This window comes from Euwallacea similis, chromosome 4, assembly GCF_039881205.1.
Source record: "Euwallacea similis isolate ESF13 chromosome 4, ESF131.1, whole genome shotgun sequence".
NCBI lineage: Eukaryota > Metazoa > Arthropoda > Insecta > Coleoptera > Curculionidae > Euwallacea > Euwallacea similis.
The window spans coordinates 4,924,350-4,947,766 of NC_089612.1; the positions used below are offsets into that span (position 1 = coordinate 4,924,350).

At 37.5% G+C, this 23,417-nt stretch overlaps 5 protein-coding genes across 22 annotated transcripts; 2 read left to right on the forward strand and 3 right to left on the reverse strand.

Moving 5' to 3' along the window:
- Positions 1-643: 643 nt before the first annotated feature.
- Positions 644-3,005, reverse strand: LOC136408088 (E3 ubiquitin-protein ligase RNFT2-like). 3 transcript variants are annotated; one of them, XM_066388883.1, is made up of 8 exons: positions 2,901-3,005; positions 2,263-2,506; positions 2,017-2,210; positions 1,810-1,964; positions 1,426-1,753; positions 1,287-1,369; positions 1,018-1,233; positions 644-962 (listed from the first exon to the last, which is right to left on the reverse strand). In XM_066388883.1, exons 2-8 carry the CDS (start codon positions 2,439-2,441, stop codon positions 729-731), a joined length of 1,389 nt encoding a protein of 462 aa, XP_066244980.1. In that variant the 5' UTR covers positions 2,442-2,506; positions 2,901-3,005; the 3' UTR covers positions 644-728. The 3 variants fall into 3 exon arrangements, with proteins under 3 accessions (XP_066244980.1, XP_066244978.1, XP_066244979.1); XM_066388881.1 differs by having other exon boundaries at positions 2,263-2,448; positions 2,803-2,990; XM_066388882.1 differs by having other exon boundaries at positions 2,803-2,989.
- Positions 3,006-3,721: 716 nt separating this feature from the next.
- Positions 3,722-5,070, forward strand: LOC136408097 (ejaculatory bulb-specific protein 3-like). Its single transcript, XM_066388898.1, has 3 exons — positions 3,722-4,022; positions 4,343-4,547; positions 4,774-5,070. Exons 1-3 carry the CDS (start codon positions 4,005-4,007, stop codon positions 4,914-4,916), a joined length of 366 nt encoding a protein of 121 aa, XP_066244995.1. The 5' UTR covers positions 3,722-4,004; the 3' UTR covers positions 4,917-5,070.
- A 17-nt stretch (positions 5,071-5,087) lies between these two features.
- On the reverse strand, positions 5,088-14,875 carry Klc (kinesin light chain). Of its 13 annotated transcripts, XM_066388867.1 has the most exons (14): positions 14,744-14,864; positions 14,478-14,611; positions 12,703-13,010; positions 12,329-12,542; positions 11,467-11,613; positions 11,243-11,408; positions 11,072-11,187; positions 10,894-11,012; positions 10,584-10,842; positions 10,217-10,421; positions 9,342-9,568; positions 7,870-7,881; positions 7,368-7,493; positions 5,666-6,914 (listed from the first exon to the last, which is right to left on the reverse strand). In XM_066388867.1, exons 3-14 carry the CDS (start codon positions 12,729-12,731, stop codon positions 6,813-6,815), a joined length of 1,722 nt encoding a protein of 573 aa, XP_066244964.1. In that variant the 5' UTR covers positions 12,732-13,010; positions 14,478-14,611; positions 14,744-14,864; the 3' UTR covers positions 5,666-6,812. The 13 variants fall into 13 exon arrangements, with proteins under 13 accessions (XP_066244973.1, XP_066244974.1, XP_066244964.1 ...); XM_066388876.1 differs by lacking the exon at positions 5,666-6,914 and adding an exon at positions 5,088-5,486 and having other exon boundaries at positions 14,478-14,847; XM_066388868.1 differs by lacking the exon at positions 14,478-14,611 and having other exon boundaries at positions 14,744-14,852.
- Positions 14,876-15,132: 257 nt separating this feature from the next.
- beta-PheRS (phenylalanine--tRNA ligase beta subunit) lies at positions 15,133-18,111 on the forward strand. Of its 2 annotated transcripts, XM_066389208.1 has the most exons (13): positions 15,133-15,342; positions 15,396-15,451; positions 15,566-15,726; positions 15,781-15,992; positions 16,074-16,201; positions 16,256-16,435; positions 16,493-16,668; positions 16,756-16,929; positions 16,979-17,093; positions 17,147-17,360; positions 17,414-17,635; positions 17,702-17,863; positions 17,916-18,111. In XM_066389208.1, the coding sequence occupies exons 1-13, from the start codon at positions 15,285-15,287 to the stop codon at positions 18,065-18,067; spliced, it is 2,010 nt and encodes a 669-aa protein (XP_066245305.1). In that variant the 5' UTR covers positions 15,133-15,284; the 3' UTR covers positions 18,068-18,111. The 2 variants fall into 2 exon arrangements, with proteins under 2 accessions (XP_066245305.1, XP_066245306.1); XM_066389209.1 differs by lacking the exon at positions 17,414-17,635 and having other exon boundaries at positions 15,134-15,342.
- A 298-nt stretch (positions 18,112-18,409) lies between these two features.
- Positions 18,410-21,922, reverse strand: LOC136408392 (potassium channel subfamily K member 6-like). Of its 3 annotated transcripts, none has more exons than XM_066389337.1 (6): positions 21,726-21,922; positions 21,228-21,437; positions 19,960-20,107; positions 19,717-19,898; positions 19,154-19,405; positions 18,410-19,091 (listed from the first exon to the last, which is right to left on the reverse strand). In XM_066389337.1, the coding sequence occupies exons 2-6, from the start codon at positions 21,424-21,426 to the stop codon at positions 18,628-18,630; spliced, it is 1,245 nt and encodes a 414-aa protein (XP_066245434.1). In that variant the 5' UTR covers positions 21,427-21,437; positions 21,726-21,922; the 3' UTR covers positions 18,410-18,627. The 3 variants fall into 3 exon arrangements, with proteins under 3 accessions (XP_066245434.1, XP_066245433.1, XP_066245435.1); XM_066389336.1 differs by having other exon boundaries at positions 21,228-21,440; XM_066389338.1 differs by lacking the exons at positions 21,228-21,437; positions 21,726-21,922 and adding an exon at positions 20,165-20,603 and having other exon boundaries at positions 18,413-19,091.
- Between the last annotated feature and the right edge of the window lie 1,495 nt (positions 21,923-23,417).

Consider the following 23,417-nt stretch of genomic DNA (forward strand, 5'->3'; position numbering starts at 1 on the left):
TTTACCCAATTTGTTTTTTTTTTAATGTAGATCCTATAACATACATATAAAAATTATAGTTATTTATCACTTGTATATATAGCATGCTAGAGATTCGAGGAAGGTATCGGCATTGTCGCAAGTACAAGAGATATTCAGGATCGATTAAATTAAGACTAATGCGCGTAATTTAATGCTCATTGAGGATCCGCTTTAAGGTAGGAAAGATTCCAAATAGTCCCGGAGATATTCGCGAAAACCTAAGGTTTCGAACTTGCTTTAATTTAACCGATTCTGTATCTCTTATGGTTTAGAATGCCCCCAAACATTCTTGCAAATTTGTAGCATCCTGTATAGTGTTATATTTAATATTTACACTGAGCATCCCCCAACATACGATTTAAAAAATGAAGCCCAGACCCATCTTTTCTATTATCTTTATCCCAGTGGTGTCGCAACTAACAGTAAGGTAATCCATATTTTCCCATTTTTAGCTTGAAAAAACGTTTTTAATGTTTTCCCTTAGGTTCTATGATTACTAATATAAAAAAAAACAAACAATTTCTTATCATCTTGAGTCAACTACAGAATGATAAAAATTTCCTTCGGAAGTAAAGAAAACTTATTATCGGCGGCTTCACCACACCAAAGCACAAGGTCGGGCTTCAGGTAAACTTTTTTACAAAGCTGCTAGTAAATAACATTATCAACAACCGAATATCCACCACTTTATGGTTTTTATATCTTTATTAGAACAACTGAATAAAATATGACGTTGACCCGTCCCGCCAAGACGGATCGTCAACAATTTTTGCCCTGCACAAAGGGCAAGTTTGCTCCCTATCAAACCATGTGGAAACGCAACTCTCGCAGAAAATATGACGACATTGCAGCAACACGGGTGTGTCATAATTGTCGTGGCAAATAGGGCAATGATCTCCGGCGGTCTGGATTTGTTCTTTGCTTGGGGACGTACCGAGCGACTGAGAAAAACTCAAATCATTCTGAAAACTCCAATTGTATATGAATCATTTTTACCACAGTTTGCAGTAATTTGAAGCAGGCAGTCTTGAGGAGTCGCACTTTAAACATCAAATCTGACCCTTTTGATATCATGTAAAAGGCTGATAAAAATACGGCCACGATTTTCTCCGGTCCCTGATACGATTCCAGTAAATAGTATAGCCAAGGCTGAATTGTTGCTATGCTTCGGTACAGCTGCGACAATGCTTCAATAAACAAATAAATTTTGCCCTAAATACAAGTCATTAGCAAGAATGCATGTATATTTAGGTCCTGGAAATTACCCTTTTTTTGAAATCAATAATTTTGCCTGGCAACATAGTCATCCCAATCTTAATCATAACAGTTATCAATTTCAAAGTAAAATCTGTAATTAATGAAAATTTACAATTATTTCTTCAGCATTCCTCAGCCAAAACTTACCAGTAATAGTCACAATCCACAAGAGATTTAACACAGTCAAAGGATGCGTAAACGATCGTATTAACACTAGATTCAAAACCACGTTAAAGTTGTGCAAATCGTCCTCAAACAAGAGATGAATTGCCAATATACATACCACAATATAAAATAGTTCTAAAGCTAGAATAAATTTGCTTCTTCTGGCCCTTTTGAGGGCTTCATGTTTGACTGTTGTATTGGCATGTGAGAATGTCGCAAATAAGATTACCAGAATAAATATTCCTTCATGGAAATCATAGACTGCCTTGGCAAGCAAAATAAGCAGGAATGGTACGTATTTGAGAATTATCTTGAAGCAAATCAATTTATTAAAAGCAGTATATTTAAAATTAAAGAATAATGTACTTGCAAGGCCTGCTGCGTTTCTAAGGGATTGACATTTGCCCTATCCGCCGCATTTTCTCCTACTTCAATATCTTCACCTCGAATTTGAACATGGTCTTGCGGACTATTATTGGGAATTATCTCGTTTTGGCCTGGTGACTCATTAGTGGAGGGTCCTAAGCTTCACATTATACACACATGACTTTTATTAAAAAACCCTGAAGTTACCTTCCAGATTGATAGATACGTAATTTAGTGACACAGGTGGAGGATTATTTTCCTGCCCATTCACTGAAACATTAACATTATTTTCTTCTGTAGCAGACGAATGAGACAGCAATTCTGACAACGTAAACACATTTTGTCTAACATTCCGTGCAGTCTCAACCAAAGGTTCAATTTGACGAATGGTACTGTTAAAACTTAAAACCCATTTTAAGTGTTTACTGGGTGAAAACCAATTTTTTGAGATACCTATCTCGTAAGTTTCTAGCACCCTCAAAGGTTCTCCGTTGAAAGTTAGTAGGCGAAGAGATTGCAGGTAAGGTGCCACTGGAATGTGCCATTAAAAGTCCGTGTCTTGGTTGTTGAATTGCAAAATCAGCAGATTGGCTTCGTTGGAATGGTGCATTTGACTGATTGTTACCACTCATTTGGGAACTGTTTCCAGATTTGTTGGTTGAAATATTAGGTGTTTAAAGCAGCTTGTGATGGAACACTGAAATATTTGGCAACACTTCACAATTATTATGCAATGGTCATTTAGGGTATAACAGGGTAAATTATGTAAATCGCTAATTACTGAGGTTTGTTTACATATTTAGGTTGATCTTTTCAGACATTTAAGGTCAAGTATTATTTCATATCACAGTTGCTTTTGGACCCGATTATCTATGGTGATTTAATCAAGATTCGCTCGTGTAATTCTGAGCATTTCAGTACAGCAAATTTGGCGATTTGATTGCATTTAACGTAATCTGCAGTCCAGTGGACATTGGTCCTTATGATAATTACCTGAACAACATTGATGTCTGCTGCTATAAACTTTACCGTGAAACTATGGAACATTGGTTTGTCCGATAATTTATTCTTATCATAATTTGAATGATTACCATTTTATTTGTTTCCTTTTAAGATAAGAGAAAATTAATAAACAATATATTAAACTTTACAACAAAAACAAACGTCATTAGCTTAAAGACCTGACTTTTTTCCGGGCTTGGTGGCCTCTCATCGCGTTAGCAACGTTCAGCCACACGATTTTTTTTATTAGGTGGTTCTGTGTACACTGGCGGTACACGGGAAGCTCCTCCGCAGACTGGATGTGGCCGGACTCAAAAGTAAAATCCCCAATCCAGTCCCTGTAGGCCCATGTCTCGAAGTAATGCTTTGCAGCAGTTCCGGAAAACTCGAGGTGTTTTTTGCGGATAAGTGCTTCAGACGGCTCTTGCCTAAAGCACTTTTGACCCGCGCAAGGCCGAATGCGGCGAGGCGGAAGAAGGCCTGGGGGAAATCCCATGTTAATCAGTGAGAAGAAAAATATATGTCTGTCTCTTTCTATGAGATTGACATGTCATGAATAAGGAATGAATTGTCACAATATGGCCGCTGGGATGCAAATACAATAACCCGCCTAGAAGCGACGATAGGCCGCGAAGTTTTAAATAAATTTATTAAAAAAACACAAACATAACACGAATTTTAATGATAAAAGAAATACTAAACTGAAGGTCATTCTACGGAACAAATATGGACAAGGAAGTTGATTCTTCCATACATTAGACTTAATTAGCTTTAGGTTGTTTTCATTCAGTATAAAAATTAAATATTCAAGAGAACCCGTTACTATAGTAGGCAGGTTTAATGGCCACCATATACTATTACAGCATACGTCTTTCAACAACATGCATGATCCTAATATAGAGTTATATCACGTAAATTAAAAAATGACTTTAAACATTCTATTGTTGCACATACGGTCCACCGGAACGTTAAAGTGGTATAATGATACCAAATTAGTGTTCCCGACATCGACATGAGCGTCCAGACACCGAAGAACTTTCACTTTTTATAGACAAATTGATTGTTCTTTAAAATTCAAGAGCATTCGATAAATGCCAGTGTCGCGATTAAAAGCTTTAAGCAAATAAATACATCGTTTTTGTTTGCCTTTGTGTAGGTGAAGAAATCTTGTTTGTGTCGCGGAGAACAACACGATGGCTAATTTGAAAAAGGTTGGTGAACGTTGTAGATAGATGCTGTTTTCGTACATTTTTAGACCGTATCTTCTACTTATATAAGACCGCTCTTGGGGAGGAGGGGGGCGTATCAATACTCATTTGAAAAAGTCCCAACCTTGTCCTTAATTTCAATACCGTGCCGACGCCACGCAGCTTACTCGGGGTTCTAAACCGATTTCGTCATGGGATTTCCACTAATTTTTAAAATGAAACATCGACAAATCTGAACCGATGCGCAAATACAAGAAATCAAAGTCCAATCTCTTTCCCATGTCCATGAAAACTGACCTCAAATTAAGGTGTGTTTGTTGCAGATCCATTTTCGCATGACCCTTCTGGTGGTTTGTTTGACTTTAGTCTCTCTGGCGAAAGGCCACGCCGCTCCGGAATCAACAACTAGACCTGCGATTTCCGACGAAGCCCTGGAAAAGTCTTTAACAGACAAACGGTACCTTCAAAGGCAGTTAAAATGCGCCCTGGGGGAGGCGCCCTGCGATCCTGTTGGAAGACGTCTTAAAAGTAATATTTCCGGCATTATTTACAGCGTTCCGTTAACGCATGTAATTGCATAATGTGTGACTCATATCAATGCAGCTTTCTCTTATGTAGAGAAAGCTCCGCACTTTATACATTTCATGCGTAAAAAGAACACTACGTGTCGTATTTCTCAAAAAAATCCTTTGCCAAAATGATGAGAGTTGTGGATGCCACAGCGTAAGATACTCAATACTTCTATTTGTTTAAGGTTTGGCTCCACTAGTCCTAAGAGGGGCCTGCCCTCAATGTAGTGAGCAGGAAAAGAAGCAGATCAAGAAAGTCTTGGTTTACGTGCAAGAAAACTTCCCCAAAGAGTGGAATAAAATGTTGCAGACTTATTCTTCCGGTTAAAGTTGTAATGTAGTAATAGGTCGCGCAGCCAAATAGCTCAATAATTTCATGTTACGAAGCCATGAATCACAGTAGTTTCCATGGCTTTCATTTTGTTAATGAGACTTCAACGATTCTTAAAGATTTTATCGTAAGTTAAGAAAACTAAATTTTTGTAATTAAAGACCCCTCTTCTTCATAATAAAACTGTTTATTCTCTTACATTTATATCAGGCGTATAACCGAACCGAACCCCTACTTAAAATATGTGGTAAAAAGCAAATCGACTGATGACCTAGCTTGTATACTACATAAAATGCAAACGTACTTATGTAATACTTTGATTTCGACATTTAAGCATCAGTACTATGCAACTTTTGCATGCTTATAATAATCCTGTGGAAATTAAAGTACAAATAAGTGTCCGATATGGGCACTGACGTGTGAGAGAATTCAACGTTTCTCGAAAAAACTATACTGATTGCTGTAATAGTAAAGTAATACAACCGACACAATACCGCCAAGCATTGGAATCAAACGACAATTTAGTACTACTTTCCACCAAACTTATTTTCCATTTCTGAGCCCGTTCTGAAAAAGAAAAATGTTGCATATTTACGTCAAAACCAGAGAGAAGCAAATACCTACAGCAACATAAACAATAATAACAAAACAACATAGTGAGAGAGAGTGCAAAATCCACACGTTATCAACTCCATAATGTTTGATAACCAAGGAGAGGGCATGCAGGGACAAATAAAAGAAAACCAAATAAAAAAACGGTTTATTATAATTTCTATATAAACAAATCTGACAAACTGCAGGTATGCGTATGTATTTGGTTTATATAAGTATATGTAGAACGTTGTGATACTGCTTAAGGTTCGCGAATTTGTCCTCAACGGCCTACCAGAGTTTCAAATATAATACTTGCGATTCCTAATAAGTTGAAAATAACCAATTAGTATACCCAATAATGCAAATATAATCCTTAAGCGTGCTCAATTAAGAAAACAAGCTCAAGTGCGATATAATAAAACGTGTCCTGATAATATTAAGCAAATCCGCATTTTGTAGAAAAATAAATTATACTAAAAATAAAATACACATTAGAAAAACAGTATCTACAAGGGGCAAATTTCAGGATGTTTTATCGAAACGTTGCACATGCACTATAAAAAAGGCTGTCACCTCTAAACACTATAGTAAGTCTTAAACTAAATACGGCGTAAATTCGTATAGTATAATACCTTTAAAGCAGTTTAGTCGCAAAACTTCACATATCATGGAGTTAACGTTGAAAGAAGGTCCTGCTGGAGATGGGAAACACATAAAAGTTTTACGGAAGAGGAAGGTGGAATGTCGTTTATTTCCATTTCACTTGTTACTGTGACGGCTTAAAGTGTATTACGAGCTGCAATAAGCAAAAGCCAAGGAGATATTTTTCTCATTTTGTTCGTCAATCATAACAAAATCACCGGTAAGAGTCGTTGTAATAATCACTTTTTGATTAATAACATGGTATAATACGTACGAAATGGAAGTTAACGGAAGCGGATGAGGAGTATGAGTAAATTTAATAACTTACTCCATAATGTCAAGATTATTTATCAATATTCTTGAAAATATGGTGAATTTGAGTTTTAGCTACACCAAACTCTGTTCTCCTATTACATCCGACTTATCAAAGAATTATTTAATAATTTTCAGTTTTTAGAATCGTTATATATTTTCTGGTTCATGCATAATTAAAACCAATCAATCAAAGAGGGCGTCATATGCAATTAACAGTTACTCTATTAGTACCTAGTTTGATAAAGAAACTATTATCAAAAAGTTAATACGTCTTAGTTCATCGATGTACAAAAACGTGGCTTGATCGGTTCGAAAAATACTAAATTAATGCAACTGCTAGGCTTACGAGCTAGGCTTGCTCACTGGCGAATTAATCCCCAGGGCGTTAAACAGTTTGGTTTTGAGGCCGCCTTTTTCCGTATCTGGAGTCCTTGCTGGGTTGGTCTGTCAAAAAATAAATTTGGCGTTTCAACGAACAATTCAGGAGGCCCACGTTAACACCGTTTTACAGAATAGAAACTTTGAAAGAATACTTCTGTAGAACGGTCTATTACACATCAGTTGGCTAATCTTAGAGTACTACTCTTAAGCTAGTTTTTAAACCGTTTGCAATTTGTCAGAAATTCCTAAATCGCACCCGAAAATTGGGAAACAAATAATTAAATGGAGTTGATAAAATGTCCATCATCAAGGGTGAAAATATGTGAGTGCTACTGAAATAAATTATAACAAGCAAACTGAATGCAGTGTTAAAGTCTGCTTGATTGGGCCAATTCTCAAGTATTTATTCCAATCAAACAAACTGTAAACGCCCCCCCCTCCAGAGCTACCATGCAGGTCAACGGTTTTTCATACCATGTGTAGCTTTGGAGGAGTTGTTCGTGCACCTTCACCTACCTCATCTCCATCGTAAGACATTTCGAGGGACTCCCTCGAACCACGGCGGGACGTTTTGGCGCTCTTGCGCCTCTCGTCTCCTACCAACAAGCCCACCTTCGAGTGCTTTACGATGTCGAGGGCTTGCTGCAATAAGGCCGTACCAATTTATGATTCTAGATTGCTTTATATAATAAGCAACACATACCAAAGAGTGCTGAGACTTAGTTTAACGAGATTCTTTGAACGCCACTTAACGCAAGAATAAGAGACTGAAGAGTTGAAGAAAAATGTGTGCGAAAGTGAGAATTGAATTCATCGTTAGTAATATAAAATGGTCCAAAAGCCCCAAAAACGAACACGTATAATATGGAGAGAAAGAAAACACTTAAGTAAGTAATGAGAAATGCATTCATAATGTGAACTCTAATTTAAGGATACACTGATTCCACAGCCCCATGATTAAAGTAGTTAACCACAGACATACTTAAAGCAAATTAATAATAATTAAAAGCCAACTTACTTGTTGTACATGCTGCCGCGTGAAAATAAGGAAAAAAAGCAACATTAGTAAGCGATTAAGCTTTCAATCATGTTCATAAAGTTACAGCCATTGCCGCAGTCCTATATTCATATATAAAGAACTTTAAAGCTGTTTGCGGCAGTCTAAATCACCTATTTTTAATAATTCACAACTGGGGAATCCAATCCCGGGATCCCGGTGATAATTGTTAAGAAAGCAGCAAGTTCCTTACACCAGCTATTTAACTGATTTGGTATATCGAAAAACACTAATAATAAACATTTTATAAATCGGTTCTTTTCAGGACAACAGAAATTTTGAAAAGAAATCCAAGGCCGCCTTACTTAAACGTACACCTGACTGGTCTTATTTATTGATAGGTTCAATCGTAAATTTCTCGAGACCTGTTGCGTTTAGGTATAGGACATGGTACATGAAACATGCTTAGAATTCCATGCCGATTCCGAAAATGAAACAACAAATAGGTGTCTTCATTTGAAAACATGGAGTTGGAGGTCGTCAGTTATTTGTGGGCTAACTTGTATGCATAAATTTACCATAAAAAAAACTGCATTAAAAATAAAAATCGACAGGTGTGAGCGATTTTCCAAAAAACACATCGCTGAATTTTAAATGAATTTAAGCATTACTTCTTGGACTTACTGTCTGTACATTTAATAAAAGTCTGCGTTAGTTATATTTGACTGCTGACGTACCCTAATGGAAGCAGCAGAATATCAGTAGTAAGTAGCCTTTCAATTTGTTTAACTTATTTTATTTCATCCCGAAATTGGATTTCCTATTCGCACCCATTGAAAGAATGTCGTTAAAATTATTATCTTGAATAAGCAAATTACCAAAAAATGTGTGAATACAGGAAGGTGTGTTCTCTAAGAAATCAGATAACAAACTAATTAAAAGCAATTTACGGTGACTTGCCTACCCTTGACCTTATACCAGACAGGTCTCAAAGAGCAGCGTTGCTGGTGTACACTTTTATTCTGTTAAACACACCGCCTTGATTAGATATCAGGAGGTTCAAACTATTAAACACAAGCCACTCTCAATAATCAAGCATGTTCTGATATAAATTGTTCCTTTTATACAGTCACAGGAAACGATCATTTTTCAGATATTATTTTTCGCAATTAGGCATATAAAATGACATAGTCTAATGGTCATTTCTATGAAAATAAACTTATTTTTCGTAAAATGGCAAGGGTTATTTTTTGTTTAAAAACGTCCGTTTCTCGTGACCCACCCTGTACTTTGCACTACATAAAATCGAGAAGATGAGAATTAGCTGAAATTTGCAGGCAAAAGTCAATGAGTATGCTGGAAGGATCACACATGAGACACATATTTTTTGACACAACCGGTATCACAATATATGTCTTACAAAAGCTTTGAAAACATTCTTTAATTAAGACACTTTTACAAACAAACTATAATTTCGTATTCATTACACTTACCTCTTTTCTCGTCCTCAACGCGCAATCTTCTAACGTTTCGGCAGCCTCGTACTTGCCCTGGCGCCGATAAAGGGCTCCCAAATTCTTGAGGGTTGTCGTAACAGTGGGTGAGTCAACTTTGGCCGCCTTGTGCCACCCTCCGTACTCCCCATAGGGAGCGTTTTCTCTGTTACGGGCCTTGTTTTCTTCCCTTTCTTCGGCCACTTGCCAAATCGGCTTGTTATCGACTGCAAGGAAAGCTCTGGTTATCTCGTGCAACTATGGGACATTAATAATGAAAAAATACAGTTCTATCCAATAAATACTTACCCTTAAATACATTCTCATATGTGTGAGTGTTGCTTATGTAGGCAGTTATACAGTGTGTTTAAAATGATACAGTCATGCAGGACACAAAAAGAGGACTTGTCACAAAATAAAACACAAGCATAATAATTATTGACTATATTACTTGAAACGGAAAAAAATATACAAAATTAAACACTCTGTATAACGATAGTGATATTCTATTAACAACCCATTGTCTAGGAATGTAGTTAATGACGCACAAATTTGCTTCTAAAACTTGGATTTAAGTTCCTGATCCATAAAACGCGAATTTATGCGCCTTAGAAAATTTACAACTATAAAACAGGAACTAGTTTTCGAGCACATGCAGTAATGCAGAAAGAATGTACATTATTAAGTACTTTAGGTCATTTGTAGGTACCGAATTTAAGTACTGGTCATTTTATTGCAAGAGTCCCCGATAAATATGTACAAACTTTTATAGATTGCGTACTATATCATGCAAAGGGCTAACAACATCGCTTTATACTAACAACCAAGAATATGAATTATGTCCTTAATGATAAATAATTATTTTTCTGGCTCACCATCGATAGCTCCGAATTCCCTCTCGTGCGCCCTATTTAAGATCTGCTTGTACAACACTTCGGCCTCCTTGTATTTACCCTGTTTGAGATAGCAGGATGCAAGGTTGTTCATCGTTTTGCTTACATTGGGATCGTCCGCACCAAGGCGTTTCTCATAGATTTCTAAGGCGCGCTGGTAATATTTTTCAACTTCCTCGTATTTACCCTGTAAAGGAGGAGATTTTGAAGAATAAAAGTAAATATAATTTTGTCGCTTTGACGGTTTTGTATTTCAATTGTCATAACGATATGTTTAGGATCTTGTTCCACTGTATTCATCTACAACTTGCACCCACATCTGTACTTCTGTCCCATAAAAATGGCTTACCTGATTCTGACACAATAATGCCAAATTATTTAATTGCTTGGCAACATCGGGATGGTCCTTTCCCAGTACCTTTTCCCTAATATCCAGAGCCCTTTTGCACAAGGGCTCGGCTTCCTTGTACTTGCCCCGTTTTCCATAGAGAACTGCTAAATTATTAAGTGTAGCAGCCACTGCGGGATGATTTTCACCCAAAGTCTTTTCCCTAATAGCTAGGGCATCATTCAAAAGATTGGCCGCCTCCTTGTATTTGTTCTGATCTCTGTAAATAAAAACGTTACCACAAAATGTTGTTTCTTGGGAGAATTATTACCTGTAAACCAAGGCAAGTATATTAAGCATGGTGGCGACGTCTGGATGATCGTGTCCACTTGTTTTTTCCAAGTCCTCTAACGCTTGTTTGCATAAAGGAACAGCAACTTCATATCGACTCTAAAACACAAGATTTATTGTTTATTTTTTTAAACCAAATGGGAGTACTGGAAATGAACCTGGGAGGCGTATTGGATGACCAAATTGTGTAGAGTGCGTAGCCGGGCTGGAATTTCATACCCCGCGTTGACTTGCTGGGACAAATTCAATTGATTCTGAGGGGTTGGAGACATATCTACAAAGCAGAAACAATTTTAAAAATATTAAAAACACTGTAAAAAAATTATTACTATTCCTATCATCGTCTTGATCGTCTGGGAATAAATCAACGACAGGATCGGATTTCTCTTGACTCCGGCCCTCGCCTCCCTGGCCCTCTTCCTGGTCCTGATCATACTTACAAACTGAACGCATGAACTCTAGATGACGTTTCTCTTCTTCAAGTTGAGCCACTGCCTGGAAGCAGAAGTAGAATTATTTTTGCGGAGAGAGCTGAAGATTCGGAGAAACGCACCTGTTCACTGGCTTGTAGCCGCTGTTGAGTTGAAGCCAACTCATCTCGAAGCCACGCATTTTCTTGTACCAATCTACGAACTTGGGCTCGCAATTTTTGCTTTTCTGCTTCGACAATTTGCAAGTGATTGGCCAGGTGCATAATTACCTGAAAAAATGGAAACATTTCCAATTAATTTTAAGAACACTTGAGTTATTCATCTGTATAATATACCGAACTACCCGATCGAGAAAAGACCGGACTAGGAGCTTTGGAAGATTTGTCCCCGTGAGAAAAAGGTATATACCATATATCTCATGTTGCATGTTTTATGTGTTATGCATCCTTGGTGTGCGACCGGGTTAATGCAGATAAATGAAAGGCATTCAGGTGAACCTAATTTCCCTGAATTTTACACTCAAATACACTTATCCATAAAACTATAATTAAAGGACTTAATGCCTCCGTAAACAATCAACCATTAACCGTACATCCTCTAATCAATGTCGATCAGTCAATAAATACACAGTTTGCTTGGCTTTGCGATTGGACTACTTATGAATGTAAACCCAAAGTAAAGAAAAATGTCATTTTTTTTTAATAAACTGAAATTGCTGTAAATCAAATTCCCCAAAAGAGAATAATAGAAAATGTTGGCCGCCACACACGCCACAAAGCCAAGAACGAGCGATGACTCATGCATAGACGATCAATGAAAGTCTGCCAAGCTCTTGCCAAATGAAATTGCAATCGCCTGCGACAACGTCCAACCTTGAATTTTAAAGCGCCGCCCGAGCAAATTGGAAATTCCGCGTGTTTCGTAAAATTAGCTACATCTGCAAATGCAGCCGCTTTACGGCCTAAATATAACTGAACATCTTACTTGTGCCTCTCCTAGCCCAAGCTCGATCATCTCCTGGCTTTGATGTACCAAATTCTGCCTTTCTTGAGCCTCCGACGCATCAGGTGGTAGGCTGTGCAGTAGACCTGCATGTTCGCTGCGCAGAGCTTCTAATCCCTGAGCGACGGTGCGCACAGCAGCCACGATTTCCTCTTGGGTCATTGCGGTCATCTTCCCCAGGCTTTCAATCTTTTTACTTCAAGGAAATAAATAAATAAGCGAAGGAACCATGAGGGTGTCACATCATGTTAGTGCATACAAAAGACAAGGATAAAACTATTCTATTTTCGGTGTGTAAGCGTGGTAAGTGCAAGTGGACACACACAAAAAGCGGAAATAAAATAAAACCAACTTACATCCTATAGGCATTAATGGTTTTAGACATTTTCGGACCAGCTCCAGTTTACCATTACCCACAACTACGTTCGCAAAATACTTTTGAGCTCTACTGCGTGTCAGTCTTGTGAAAATACTATTGTTAATGTTTCTTAAGCTTTGTTATCACACTATTACAACCGCTATTTAACTTCTTGAGGAACAGAAGCTTTGTGTATAATATGGATAAGCTTTTTGTTAATATTGATTGGCGTACAAAATAATTATCATCTTACAGATGCTGACTTTAGATTATTATAACTATTTGTGGCTATAGTTGATAGTAAATCTGAAACAAAAAAATGTTTGAAATATTGATTTCTGATATCAGGAAATTTTAGGGAAACGTACATGAGAGGAAAATCGATTGTGTTCACCTTCTCAAAGATCAATTCCTTTATAGATCTGGCTGAAAACTCACTAAGTTTGACTTTTGACAAAATAGCAGTGAATTTTCCTTAAACTGTTAAGCAGCCTACCATATTTATTATTATTGAACTTCTGGACGTCAACTTGTTAAAAAAGATCAAATTTTCGAACTGGCTTCTTCAATTCAACCAACCACCATGTCTTGCTAGAGTCTTCCTATCAAACTAAAAACACCTACATTTTTTTGAAACTTAGAATAACAATTTCCCCGAAACTAAAGATACATTGGATTGATCTACGCTACGGAACGACGCAAATTCTACTAAAATCATCCAAACCAGAGCCACTTGCATAACGCGGAACGTTAGGGGAAGCTTGTACTAATCTTCATCATAAATGTACTAATTAATAAATATTGTAATACAGCTTTTATCTAATCTTTTTTTTCTATTTACAAATTTACATTTTAAAAATATTTATTCATTCACTTAAAAGTAGTTTAGTATTTTAGTTAAACACTAAACTAAATTGTACAAAAAAAAGTACAACACTGATCTTGGCATGACCCTCCTTTTATCAGACTTCCCGACGCCCTACGAACGATAAAAAGGACGCAGGGCGTCTGATGACGTTGGGGCAAGAGCATGCGTACATCCTTAGGGGGATCGCTTAATTTTTTTACTGCTTGCAGGTTTCACAATATCGATCTGGGGGATGTGAATTGGATTAGGAGTTAATGAGACCGGTTTGAAGATATGTTTATAATTTTTCATTGTTTATTATTTTTTAACCAGATATTTGGTAAATTTTTTATTGTACGAAGAGGATTGGTAGTCAAAAAAATAAGTAATGCGCTCGTTGACGTTATTTCTAAAAATATTCTTCTCCAGTCTGTTCAGGTATAAAATAAAGGCCTTCAAGAGATTGTAATTAAGTACATATTAAGACATTGTGATCAGAGATAAAAATCTGCTCGTAGTTCAAGTGTAGACGAATCAAATTTGGAACAAAATAATGTGACATAAAATCTGAAACAGTTAATAGAATATTTTTGTTTTTTTTCTAAATCTGTTCTTAGGTTTAGGTATCAAACATGACTTTCAACTGTGCACTTAACTGAAATGAAACATATTACACAAAGATTGTGAGTGTTAACATCACAAAATTTACAGTATGCTTGTGTTGTTACTTCTATAGATACACCTGTTTTATATACATATCTGAAAATAACTAAGTTTAACAAAATTAAAAGAAAACCTATGAAAACTGGCAAACAACTAAAATATTGATGTGCAATACTACTAATCTACTATACAGACACAAAACTAGTTGAATAAAATCTTCATGAAGTATTCAACTTGGATATGGCTCGACATAGGATACTTACTCCTTGTTGCTACCATCCATAACAACAAAAATTCAACTAGGAAATCAAAGGCTGACCATACCAAATCACCGACAATGAAAGACGCGTAAAAATAGTCTTCAGGATTTCAGAAAATCGCACCGAATTGTAAAAACCTAAACAGCAAGTGGGATAGGTAGGGGTCAACCACTTGACATGGCTTAAATGCAGTTAAAAGCAGTACACCCAGGGGAGAGATTTATGCAGGTGCAAATTGGGGATAATGTGCTTCGATTGGAAGAACTTACTTAGGTTTTTATAAAGTTTTTGTACGGGTATAATGGAAATACAAACGAGGAATTTACAACACGAACACCATTGATTAGACAACTTTCATTCGAATCGTAAAAAATAAATATGGTGGCTGACACATGTCACAGTAGATGACAGATGCCATATGTGAGAGGTAGCCACGTTGCCTAATTATAGGAAAAATCTTGATTCTTAATTCTTTCTTAGGAATAATTAGTTTGTTAGCCGAATAACACATTCAATTTTATAATCAGAAATATTTTGTAAACAAAAATAACCTTAGAAACTTGACAACGTCTATTTTTTACCACTTTCCTTTATATATCTGAACCCAACCTAACTTCCTGAGTGCGGTGCTTCTCAGATTTTTTCCTTGAAATTTTGTCTTGCATCAGAATTATTAGTTTTCCGTATAGGTTAAATATTCGAATGTTATATAGCACAATAATTAACTGTTCATTCTTTATAGTTTACGAACCTTGCATTTAATTGCCGTACCATAATCCTGTAATAACTAGTACAATAAACCGATTCAATATGCCCACAATTGGAGTTAAACGAGACTTGCTATTTCAAGCCCTCGGAAAGACTTACAGTGAGTTTTTCTTGAAACTCTTAAAACCATAACTTTAAATACATTACTTTTAGCTGACGATGAGTTCCAAAAGGTCTGCTTTGCCTTTGGATTGGAACTGGATGAAGTTGTAAGTTTAGTTATAGTTATAACCTTGAGACCCTTCAAGTTTTTTCCACTGTTACTACTCTGGTTTTAATTATTTGAAATGTATACTATTTTGTGAAAAAAAAATCTATTGCAGACTACTGAAAAGCAAATGATAACTAAAGAACAAGGGGGCGATTCCCAGCTATCTCAAGGTGCTTCTGAAGAAGTTATATACAGGATTGACATTCCTGCAAATCGCTATGACTTGCTTTGCCTTGAAGGCTTAGTACAGGGTCTCCTAGTGTTCCAGGGAAAGTAAGTTAATTCCAGTTGATGTAACATTTGTTTTATCCATTTCTGGGCTACTAGTATGGCTCCTCCAGTATTCAAAGCCATCAAACCTTCTAAGGGTAGTGTGGAGAAGTTGATTGTGAAACCTGATACTGAGAAAATTAGACCATTCGTTGTGGGAGCCATCTTAAGAGACTTGAGCTTCACTAAAGATTCTTATAATAGTTTCATTGATCTCCAGGATAAGTTGCATCAGAATATTTGTAGAAAGAGAGCTTTAGTTGCAATAGGTAAGTAAACACCTGATATTTTTATCTTAATTATACATTAATTCTTAATTCAATAAGCTTATCATCAAAGGGAATTTTTAGGTACTCATGATTATGACACTATAAAAGGCCCTTTTACTTATGATGCAAAGCCCCCTGGTGATATAAAATTTGTTCCTTTAAACCAGAGTAAAGAATATACTGCTGAAGAGCTAATGATGTTTTATTCAGTAGGTTGTTTTATTCATGTTTAAACAATAAATAAAATCCATGTAAATTTACAGAGTCATGCTCAGCTTAAGCAATATTTGCCCATTATTAAGGATAGCCCTGTTTACCCTGTTATTCTTGATTCTAATGGAGTAGTACTGTCTTTGCCTCCAATCATTAATGGGAACCATTCAAAAATCACTCTTAACACAAAGAATGTATTCATAGAGTGTACAGCTACAGATTTATCTAAGGTATATTGTAATGTTGCAGTTAAATGTATTGAGTTGCATGAGATTTATTAATTGTAGGCAAAAATCGTCATTGATACATTGGTTTGTATGTTTAGCCAGTATTGTTCAGATAAATATTCTGCAGAATATGTTGAAGTGGTTTATCCAGATGGAAAGACTTGTTTGTATCCTGAATTGAGCTATAGATATGAAACAATATTGGCTGATAAGGCTAATAAACTTATTGGGATTGGGTAAATATTTTTGCTTAATTTCATTGGGAAAAATTGCCCAATGAAACTTCACCTTGAACCTACAGTTTTAATGAATTATTTTGATAGAGAGGAGACCAAAAGTATTGCTGAATTATTGTCCAGAATGTGCCTTAAATCTGAACTGCTTCCTGGTGGCAAAGAGCTAAAGGTAACCGTCCCCCCTACCAGACATGATGTAATACACCCTTGCGATATTTATGAGGATGTTGCTATTGCCTTTGGTTACAATAACATCAAGAGGTTGTGCCTTGTTTCTTATATTACTCATTATTTTAATTGCAAATTTTAGAACTCTGCCAAATACCAACACCATAGGAGAACAGCTCCCTGTAAACAAATTGTCAGATTTGCTAAGATATCCAATTGCTGAAGCGGGCTTTACTGAAGCCCTAACATTCACTTTAGTGAGTTAAGTAATGCTTCAAAAACACTTTTATTAATCCCACAGAACTTTTAGTGTTCACGCGATGATGTGTCCATAAAACTTGGAATTGATTCAATCAATAAAGTCCCAGCAGTGCACATTTCCAATCCGAAAACCCTCGAGTTCCAAGTGTGTCGCACCACCCTATTACCAGGGATTCTAAAAACTATTGCTGCCAACAAAAAGATGCCGTTACCAATAAAGATCTTTGAGGTATCGGACGTAGTGCTAAAAGACCCTAAATCAGGTGAGTATCAAGTTTCAATTTTGTCATTGGTGGTTGTCACACGCTGTTTGAAGATCTACGTCGCGTGTATAAAAGAAAAATTCTTCGTAAACCCTGGTTCACTGAAGAGCTGCTCGACTTAGTTAGCCAGAAAAAGCGGCTATATTTTCAGTATAAAAAGTCCGGCTTAGATAGCCATTTTAAAGAATATGCGAGCATGCGGACTATGGTTGTGAAAAGTGTGAAAGTGGCCAAGAGGGCGCATCGTCAAAGTATGACTGAAGATGATTTCAAGAGTGAGAGTTATTTCGTGACAATTCCCATTAGAGTTTACAATCAATTTCTATGTTAAAATAATTTAGAGGTGGGGGCTAGAAACGAACGCAGGATATGTGCGGTTAACTGCAACAAGAACGCGGGCTTTGAGGTGGTTCATGGGTTGTTAGATAGAATAATGCTCCTGTTGGAAGTACCCTGGTCGCAGAACCGTGATAATGTCGGTTATTACTTGAGATCAGCCCAAGGTTCAATCTATTAAGAATGCTTTTTGGTACATTATTGATAAAATATTTCCAGATCCAGCCTATTTTCAGGGAAGATGCGCTGAAATAATTTACAACGGCTCTTCTATAGGTAAAATTGGAGTGTTACATCCAGACGTATTAGCAAAGTTTGAATTGACCAATCCATGCTCTGCAGTGGAACTGAGCATTGAACCATTTGTATGAAGCTTTTATTAGCATTTATTTATTTAATAAATTTTTTATTATTATGTTGTTATTGTGTGTTATTTGGTTAGAACCTGGAAAGTTGTTAATATACAATAAGGTGTCTGATAATAATGCCATAACGTATTTCAAACTCTAAGAAAGAATGAAAACTTCATATCAACGACTGTTTTCAGAGACACCTTGTATATGCAAACGAGAAGCGAATTTGGCAGCATTACCGTTTTAAATGCTCTTTGAGATTGGGGCAATAGGAAGATAATTCTACACCAGCATATAAAATGTGCTGTCGCCAGTTTTCCTGGAGATAGTTTCCTGATTTGCACTGAACTGTGATATTGTGATTTGTACAAATAACAAATGGATCCATAATACGATTTTATAATTCTAAAACTCTTATAAAACATAACACTCTTCAACTACTTTAATACTTAATTATAAGTATGCACAAATAAATATTTTAAAAATTCGATCTCAGATACGTTAAATTAGCACTTCAATTCGTGCCACTACCTCTGCAGCCAATTTTTCAACTTAACCAAGCCAAATTTCTTTCACATTCAAGTGTTGGTCAATAATCCCCACCTCAACCCCACATCCACAATTCCCGTACCGGCGGAAGCCTGTATCAAACTGACCACCAAAGCAGCTAAAGTCACCGCTACTTCCAAATATAAGGCGTAAAAAATCCTGATTGCTCCAGGTACATTGGCGACCCCTCCACTCGCCGTGAAGTCCAAAGGAAACATGAAGGCGTGCACCGGATCTCTTTCTCTTACAAATCCGAAAAGCACCACTCCTAGAATGTAATAGACTAGAATTGCGATGAAGGGAAACCAGTTTAACCAGCGAGGTTGCTCAGTCACGTTAGGAATATCAGTTTTGAATGCCAGTTTCTGTATTTTGATTGCAGTTAAGTTGCCTACGTTTAGAACTAGGAGGAAGTGCAAGGGAATGCCTACTAGAGCGAATAAAACCGCTGCTCCTCGCCCTAGGGGGGTTCTCGGTACTGGAGCCCCAAATCCTAATGGATGAAAAGAAATAATTAGTAATTTTTTAGAGATGGGAAGGAGTGAGGGGATTTACCCAAGGTGGTGAGTAAGGAGACACTGAATAAAATGCATCCAGGATATGTCCAGATGTTGCCGCCGCCTCCTTCCCCATATCCAGCTCCCACAGCTTCAAGGAAGAGCAGCTCGTGCTTTTCGAAATATTTGTGTATGGTACTCGACCACGAGGCTAGATGGTTTTCAGTTTGGTTGAGCTCTGTCGCCAGAGCTCTGGAGAGGTCCCTTTGGATCGTTGCCAAGGTCTGGCTTTGCTTTTGCTCGCGGGGACCTGGTGGGGATTCGCGATTTCTTCAAATTTAAATACTCAATACCTCACTCATATCGCTTTATAGACCATTTGAATATTAAAATAGTTCATGAAAAAGTCTCGCCATGTATGTCACATATAGAAAACTTGGTCATAATTTAACCAATAACTTTGAAAACGATCCAAAGAGGTAAAATTGCCCTAAAGCACGCGAGGCTTTGATTAATGCGCGCTGCTATAGAAAGTTGTCGGGCTTATGAGAAATATCACATGTCTGTGGATCTGTCTGGTCAACACGAAACCTTTGACTTTGAACCTATTAGCATTATTACCTTCAGTATTGTAGAACGCAAAAGCTCCTAATAGGGCCCATATAAAGAGGATTAGGGTAAGTCCGGCTTGCGACAGCAGCCACTGGCTGAAAACCTGAAGGCAGCATTTGCATCTCAAGGAACAGCTCGTTTCTGCGGGGCTTAGTTTGAAATCACAGTCGGTTTTTGGCCACAACCTCAACCTAAATCCACGAAACAAACCACATAATTTATTACATTTACAGCTACTTAGTGTGCTTTTACCTATAAGGCACTAAATGCGTGGTTTGAACCTCTGCATCTGCGATACTGGGCTCCCCTTTGCTGATGGAATTCGTAAGCCCTAAGTGGATATGGTCAATGTCGACATAAAAGTCTCCAGTGCCAGTTCTCATTTCACTGGGATTGTCTCCTGAAACAATTAGCAGGTTTCAGCCCGGTGTTATGTTCTTTGCCGCTCTCAAAGCACCATCCACGCCCATTAGCACCCATAGAAATCTTCCTGTTTGTGGTGTCCCAAAGCTCCACCATAATGTCAGTATTTTGCCTGACAGTATGGTATGTGTGTCAGTTTTTGCCGGATTCACATGCTCCACATCTGAACTTAATTCCCGTGAGATTTAAGTAATGCAACTTAATTGCACGCTACCGAATAAAGCTGTAAACTGTGTCAACTCGCGGATTACACGGAAGATCATTAAAAGCACCGAAATTGTTTATCTGCCGAGCGGAGATACATGTAATGCACGTGACTCCCTGTGTCCAATCGAATGCTGTCGTGGACGCACTTTAGCGATGGTTAATCTTATTATATGGTAATTAGAAATTGTCGCTATGGAATAATTCAAAATTTTTATGCCGGCAGTACGGTCTCACCGAGGTGATGCGAGCGCAACTGAGGCTGCTATGGAGATGGATCTGTTATGATATAGGGAGACAGCAGTTTGGAAGGTCGCAGTTAGTCGTGCTTTAGAACGGTGGCTTGACAGCCCACCGATACATACCAGACATTTTAGAGCCCCAAGCAGTGCCATTTATCAGTAAGGAACTTTTATCGATGCACGTCCACACGGGGTACAAAATTACCAAGACGTGGAAATTCAAACCTTACGTTGGCCAGCAAGACGCCCTGATCCGGACCCCATCGACATTTATGGGACAACACAGCTGACAAGCTAGAGCTTTACAGGTCCCCCTGGGAACTCAAATGAGCTGTCACTGAGGATCACGGAAATGTGGGATGAAAATAACCGAGCTGATATTAAAAACTTAACTGCGGGTATGGCAAAGAGGTGAGAAGTAGTAATCAGAGCAGGACACGCTATGAAATATTAATGTGTTTGCACAAATTAAGGAATAAAAATTACGTAATTTTTTTAACACACTGTGTATTCATTTAATTATACCCGTTATTGGTTCTGTTGTTAGATTTGTTGAAAATCACCGTCATACCTCGCTAGTGATTACTTTAAAATTACCGCCACACGTGATTTTTCGGTATAAACATGAGATAAGCTCGGAAATTTGCTCACCTGAGAAGGAATTCCTCAGGCTAAACCGCCTGATTATGGAAGGTTTCTGGTCCTCTATAACGTTGTTATTATTTCCCCGGTCATCTCCATGACGCCTGTTATCCAAATCCATGATGTTAACGGTGCTGATTTGGGTGAAGCTCAGGTACTTTTGCGGGTTGACGGAGGAAAGGCACTCGGTGTGGACCGGCTGGTACATGGTAGGCTTGCCTGCTTTGAAAGCCTTTATTAGCCAGACAGCAAAGCGAAGAAAACCCTTGCAGAAGAAGTTGTTTCGCGTAGCACACATGTTGCACTTTTGAGTCGTGAGAACTCATGTTGCTCGGCGAAAAGAAGAAAGCGAATGTGTTCTAGCAAAATTCAAATGAATTATTCTTCGTTAATTAGAGTGCTTGAAAGTGCATAGCACACGCATTGGCTTAATGTTGATTCCCCATTCATTCAAGACTCCATATATCGATTATCCAAAAATCGCAACAACATTCACTAATTACTTACTAGATTATTTAAGTCTCTTCCTCTTTAAACCCACGACTCACAACCCTTAAACAGCGATCCATTTCGATGGACTTATTGAACTAACTCCAACGGCGTCGCGTAAGGTCTGGATCACCTGGAAAACTGCGGCTTCGAATAAATATTTGGGTAGTTTCCATTGTAGGGGTGCGGCATTTCCATGGAGGCGCGCCCCATCATGGGACTTAACGATTTTCTGCCTAAACCCATGTGACAGAAGGTGCAACCTCACAGCTTAAATAAAGCTGCGAATGGATTTTCTTTGACTAGTTGGAAAGATTACATGAATGGCATAAGGTCATTTCTATTTTTAAAATAGTGTCGTTAATTAAATAGGGAGGATCAATGGGGCTGAGATTGGGGGTCAGCATAGCGCTGAAATGTCACTGATTCGGGGGCAATAAATTAAGGAAATTGCAAAATCAGGCCGAAAAGCTTCACACTAATCCCTTTAAAACCCTCGGTATCAGTGATATTGAGAATTGAACGAATTTCTTTCACCAATATTCCAGACCACACATATGTATATCTACTTTAGGCAAGAGCTTGATAACACATGTAATCCCTTATAAGAAGGAAATATGCCATAAATGAATGTTAATTATAGGAGACCAAGTAGCTCTAACACTAACTATACAGGGTGTAACGCATCATCGTGGAGATATTTCAGGGCGCGATAGTAGTCTGCAAAATAATTAAAAAATATCTCCATTATGATGTGTTACACCCTGTGCATGTCATAGTATCTATATCAAATTAACTGTTATCTACTGATATATTCCTAAGCTTTGGCCAAGATAAAATTCGGCAGATTTTTGAAATATCGACCGTGTCTTGATGTGGGCATGTGAAAATGCCACCTCATAAGTACAACTCATAAGTACAACAAGCAATTTTCGCGACTATGACTCGTCTAAGAATCTAGTGAACATTAGAACCATGTCCCGTGCTTTTTGCTTCTTCAAGTTCATCCTAGTTGCCTTTGTGGCAATAATATTGCAGCCACCAAGCATGGAATTTTACGAACTTTAGCAGTGCAAGACTTCCTAGCAACTAAAGAGGAGTATCTCAGTGGTGCGATAAGCTAGAACTACAGCTTTGATTGCCAAAACTCTGATTAATATCGCTACACTCAGGTTGAGTAGGAGCAGAGCGATGCCAGAGGAATGGTTCCAGGTACGTTACAAAACACCGACAATGGTGCACTGTTAAATGGACTATTCGGCAGGGATGAAGCAGGAGAAGTAGTAGGTGAAGAGGTTGATGATGATATGTACGGAGGTATTACCATTGCTTTAGATTACAATGCACAAGTAACGTAATATAAAAATTCCTTTCAGTTTCTTACTGAATATTGCCTTATTTTTCATTTCCTTATTTGCGTGATAAGTGAAGAAGCTTTAGACTGAGGTTTGTTCCACGACATTCAGGGCAAAAAAGACCTCGTTTTTATGAATCTCAAATTGCTATTTGTATTCGATTAAACCACGCAGTACCCTTTAGTAAAACTTGTAAATATGTAAGAAAAGGCTAAATAAATTAGAGTACATTTGAAATTAAACACATCAATGCAAAATCTAGTAAATGTACCTAAATTTGCTTGCGTACCTACAGGGGCAACTAGGGCGAATCAATAAATTTTCATTCACCATCGCATCAAGAATATATTAAGTT

What these genes read in the sequence shown, in the direction of transcription:
- LOC136408088 (XM_066388881.1), bottom strand. An exon ending in CGTATCTATCAATCTGGAAG is followed by an intron (nt 1,965 to 2,016) that starts GTAACTTCAGGG and finishes TGTGAAGCTTAG; the next exon opens with GACCCTCCACTAATGAGTCA. An exon ending in TCAAATTACTGCAAACTGTG is followed by an intron (nt 963 to 1,017) that starts GTAAAAATGATT and finishes AGTTTTTCTCAG; the next exon opens with TCGCTCGGTACGTCCCCAAG.
- LOC136408097 (XM_066388898.1), top strand. An exon ending in TGTTGGAAGACGTCTTAAAA is followed by an intron (nt 4,548 to 4,773) that starts GTAATATTTCCG and finishes TATTTGTTTAAG; the next exon opens with GTTTGGCTCCACTAGTCCTA.
- beta-PheRS (XM_066389208.1), top strand. Translation starts at nt 15,285, where the DNA reads ATGCCCACAATTGGAGTTAAACGAGACTTGCTATTTCAAGCCCTCGGA. An exon ending in CTCCTAGTGTTCCAGGGAAA is followed by an intron (nt 15,727 to 15,780) that starts GTAAGTTAATTC and finishes CTGGGCTACTAG; the next exon opens with TATGGCTCCTCCAGTATTCA. An exon ending in AAGCCCTAACATTCACTTTA is followed by an intron (nt 17,094 to 17,146) that starts GTGAGTTAAGTA and finishes CAGAACTTTTAG; the next exon opens with TGTTCACGCGATGATGTGTC.
- LOC136408392 (XM_066389337.1), bottom strand. Translation starts at nt 21,426, where the DNA reads ATGTACCAGCCGGTCCACACCGAGTGCCTTTCCTCCGTCAACCCGCAA. An exon ending in ACGCATTTAGTGCCTTATAG is followed by an intron (nt 19,899 to 19,959) that starts GTAAAAGCACAC and finishes TCGTGGATTTAG; the next exon opens with GTTGAGGTTGTGGCCAAAAA. An exon ending in TGCGTTCTACAATACTGAAG is followed by an intron (nt 19,406 to 19,716) that starts GTAATAATGCTA and finishes AATCCCCACCAG; the next exon opens with GTCCCCGCGAGCAAAAGCAA.
- Klc (XM_066388867.1), bottom strand. Translation starts at nt 12,731, where the DNA reads ATGTCTAAAACCATTAATGCCTATAGGAT. An exon ending in TTGGGCTAGGAGAGGCACAA is followed by an intron (nt 11,614 to 12,328) that starts GTAAGATGTTCA and finishes CCATTTTTTCAG; the next exon opens with GTAATTATGCACCTGGCCAA. An exon ending in TCATCCAATACGCCTCCCAG is followed by an intron (nt 11,013 to 11,071) that starts GTTCATTTCCAG and finishes CTTGTGTTTTAG; the next exon opens with AGTCGATATGAAGTTGCTGT.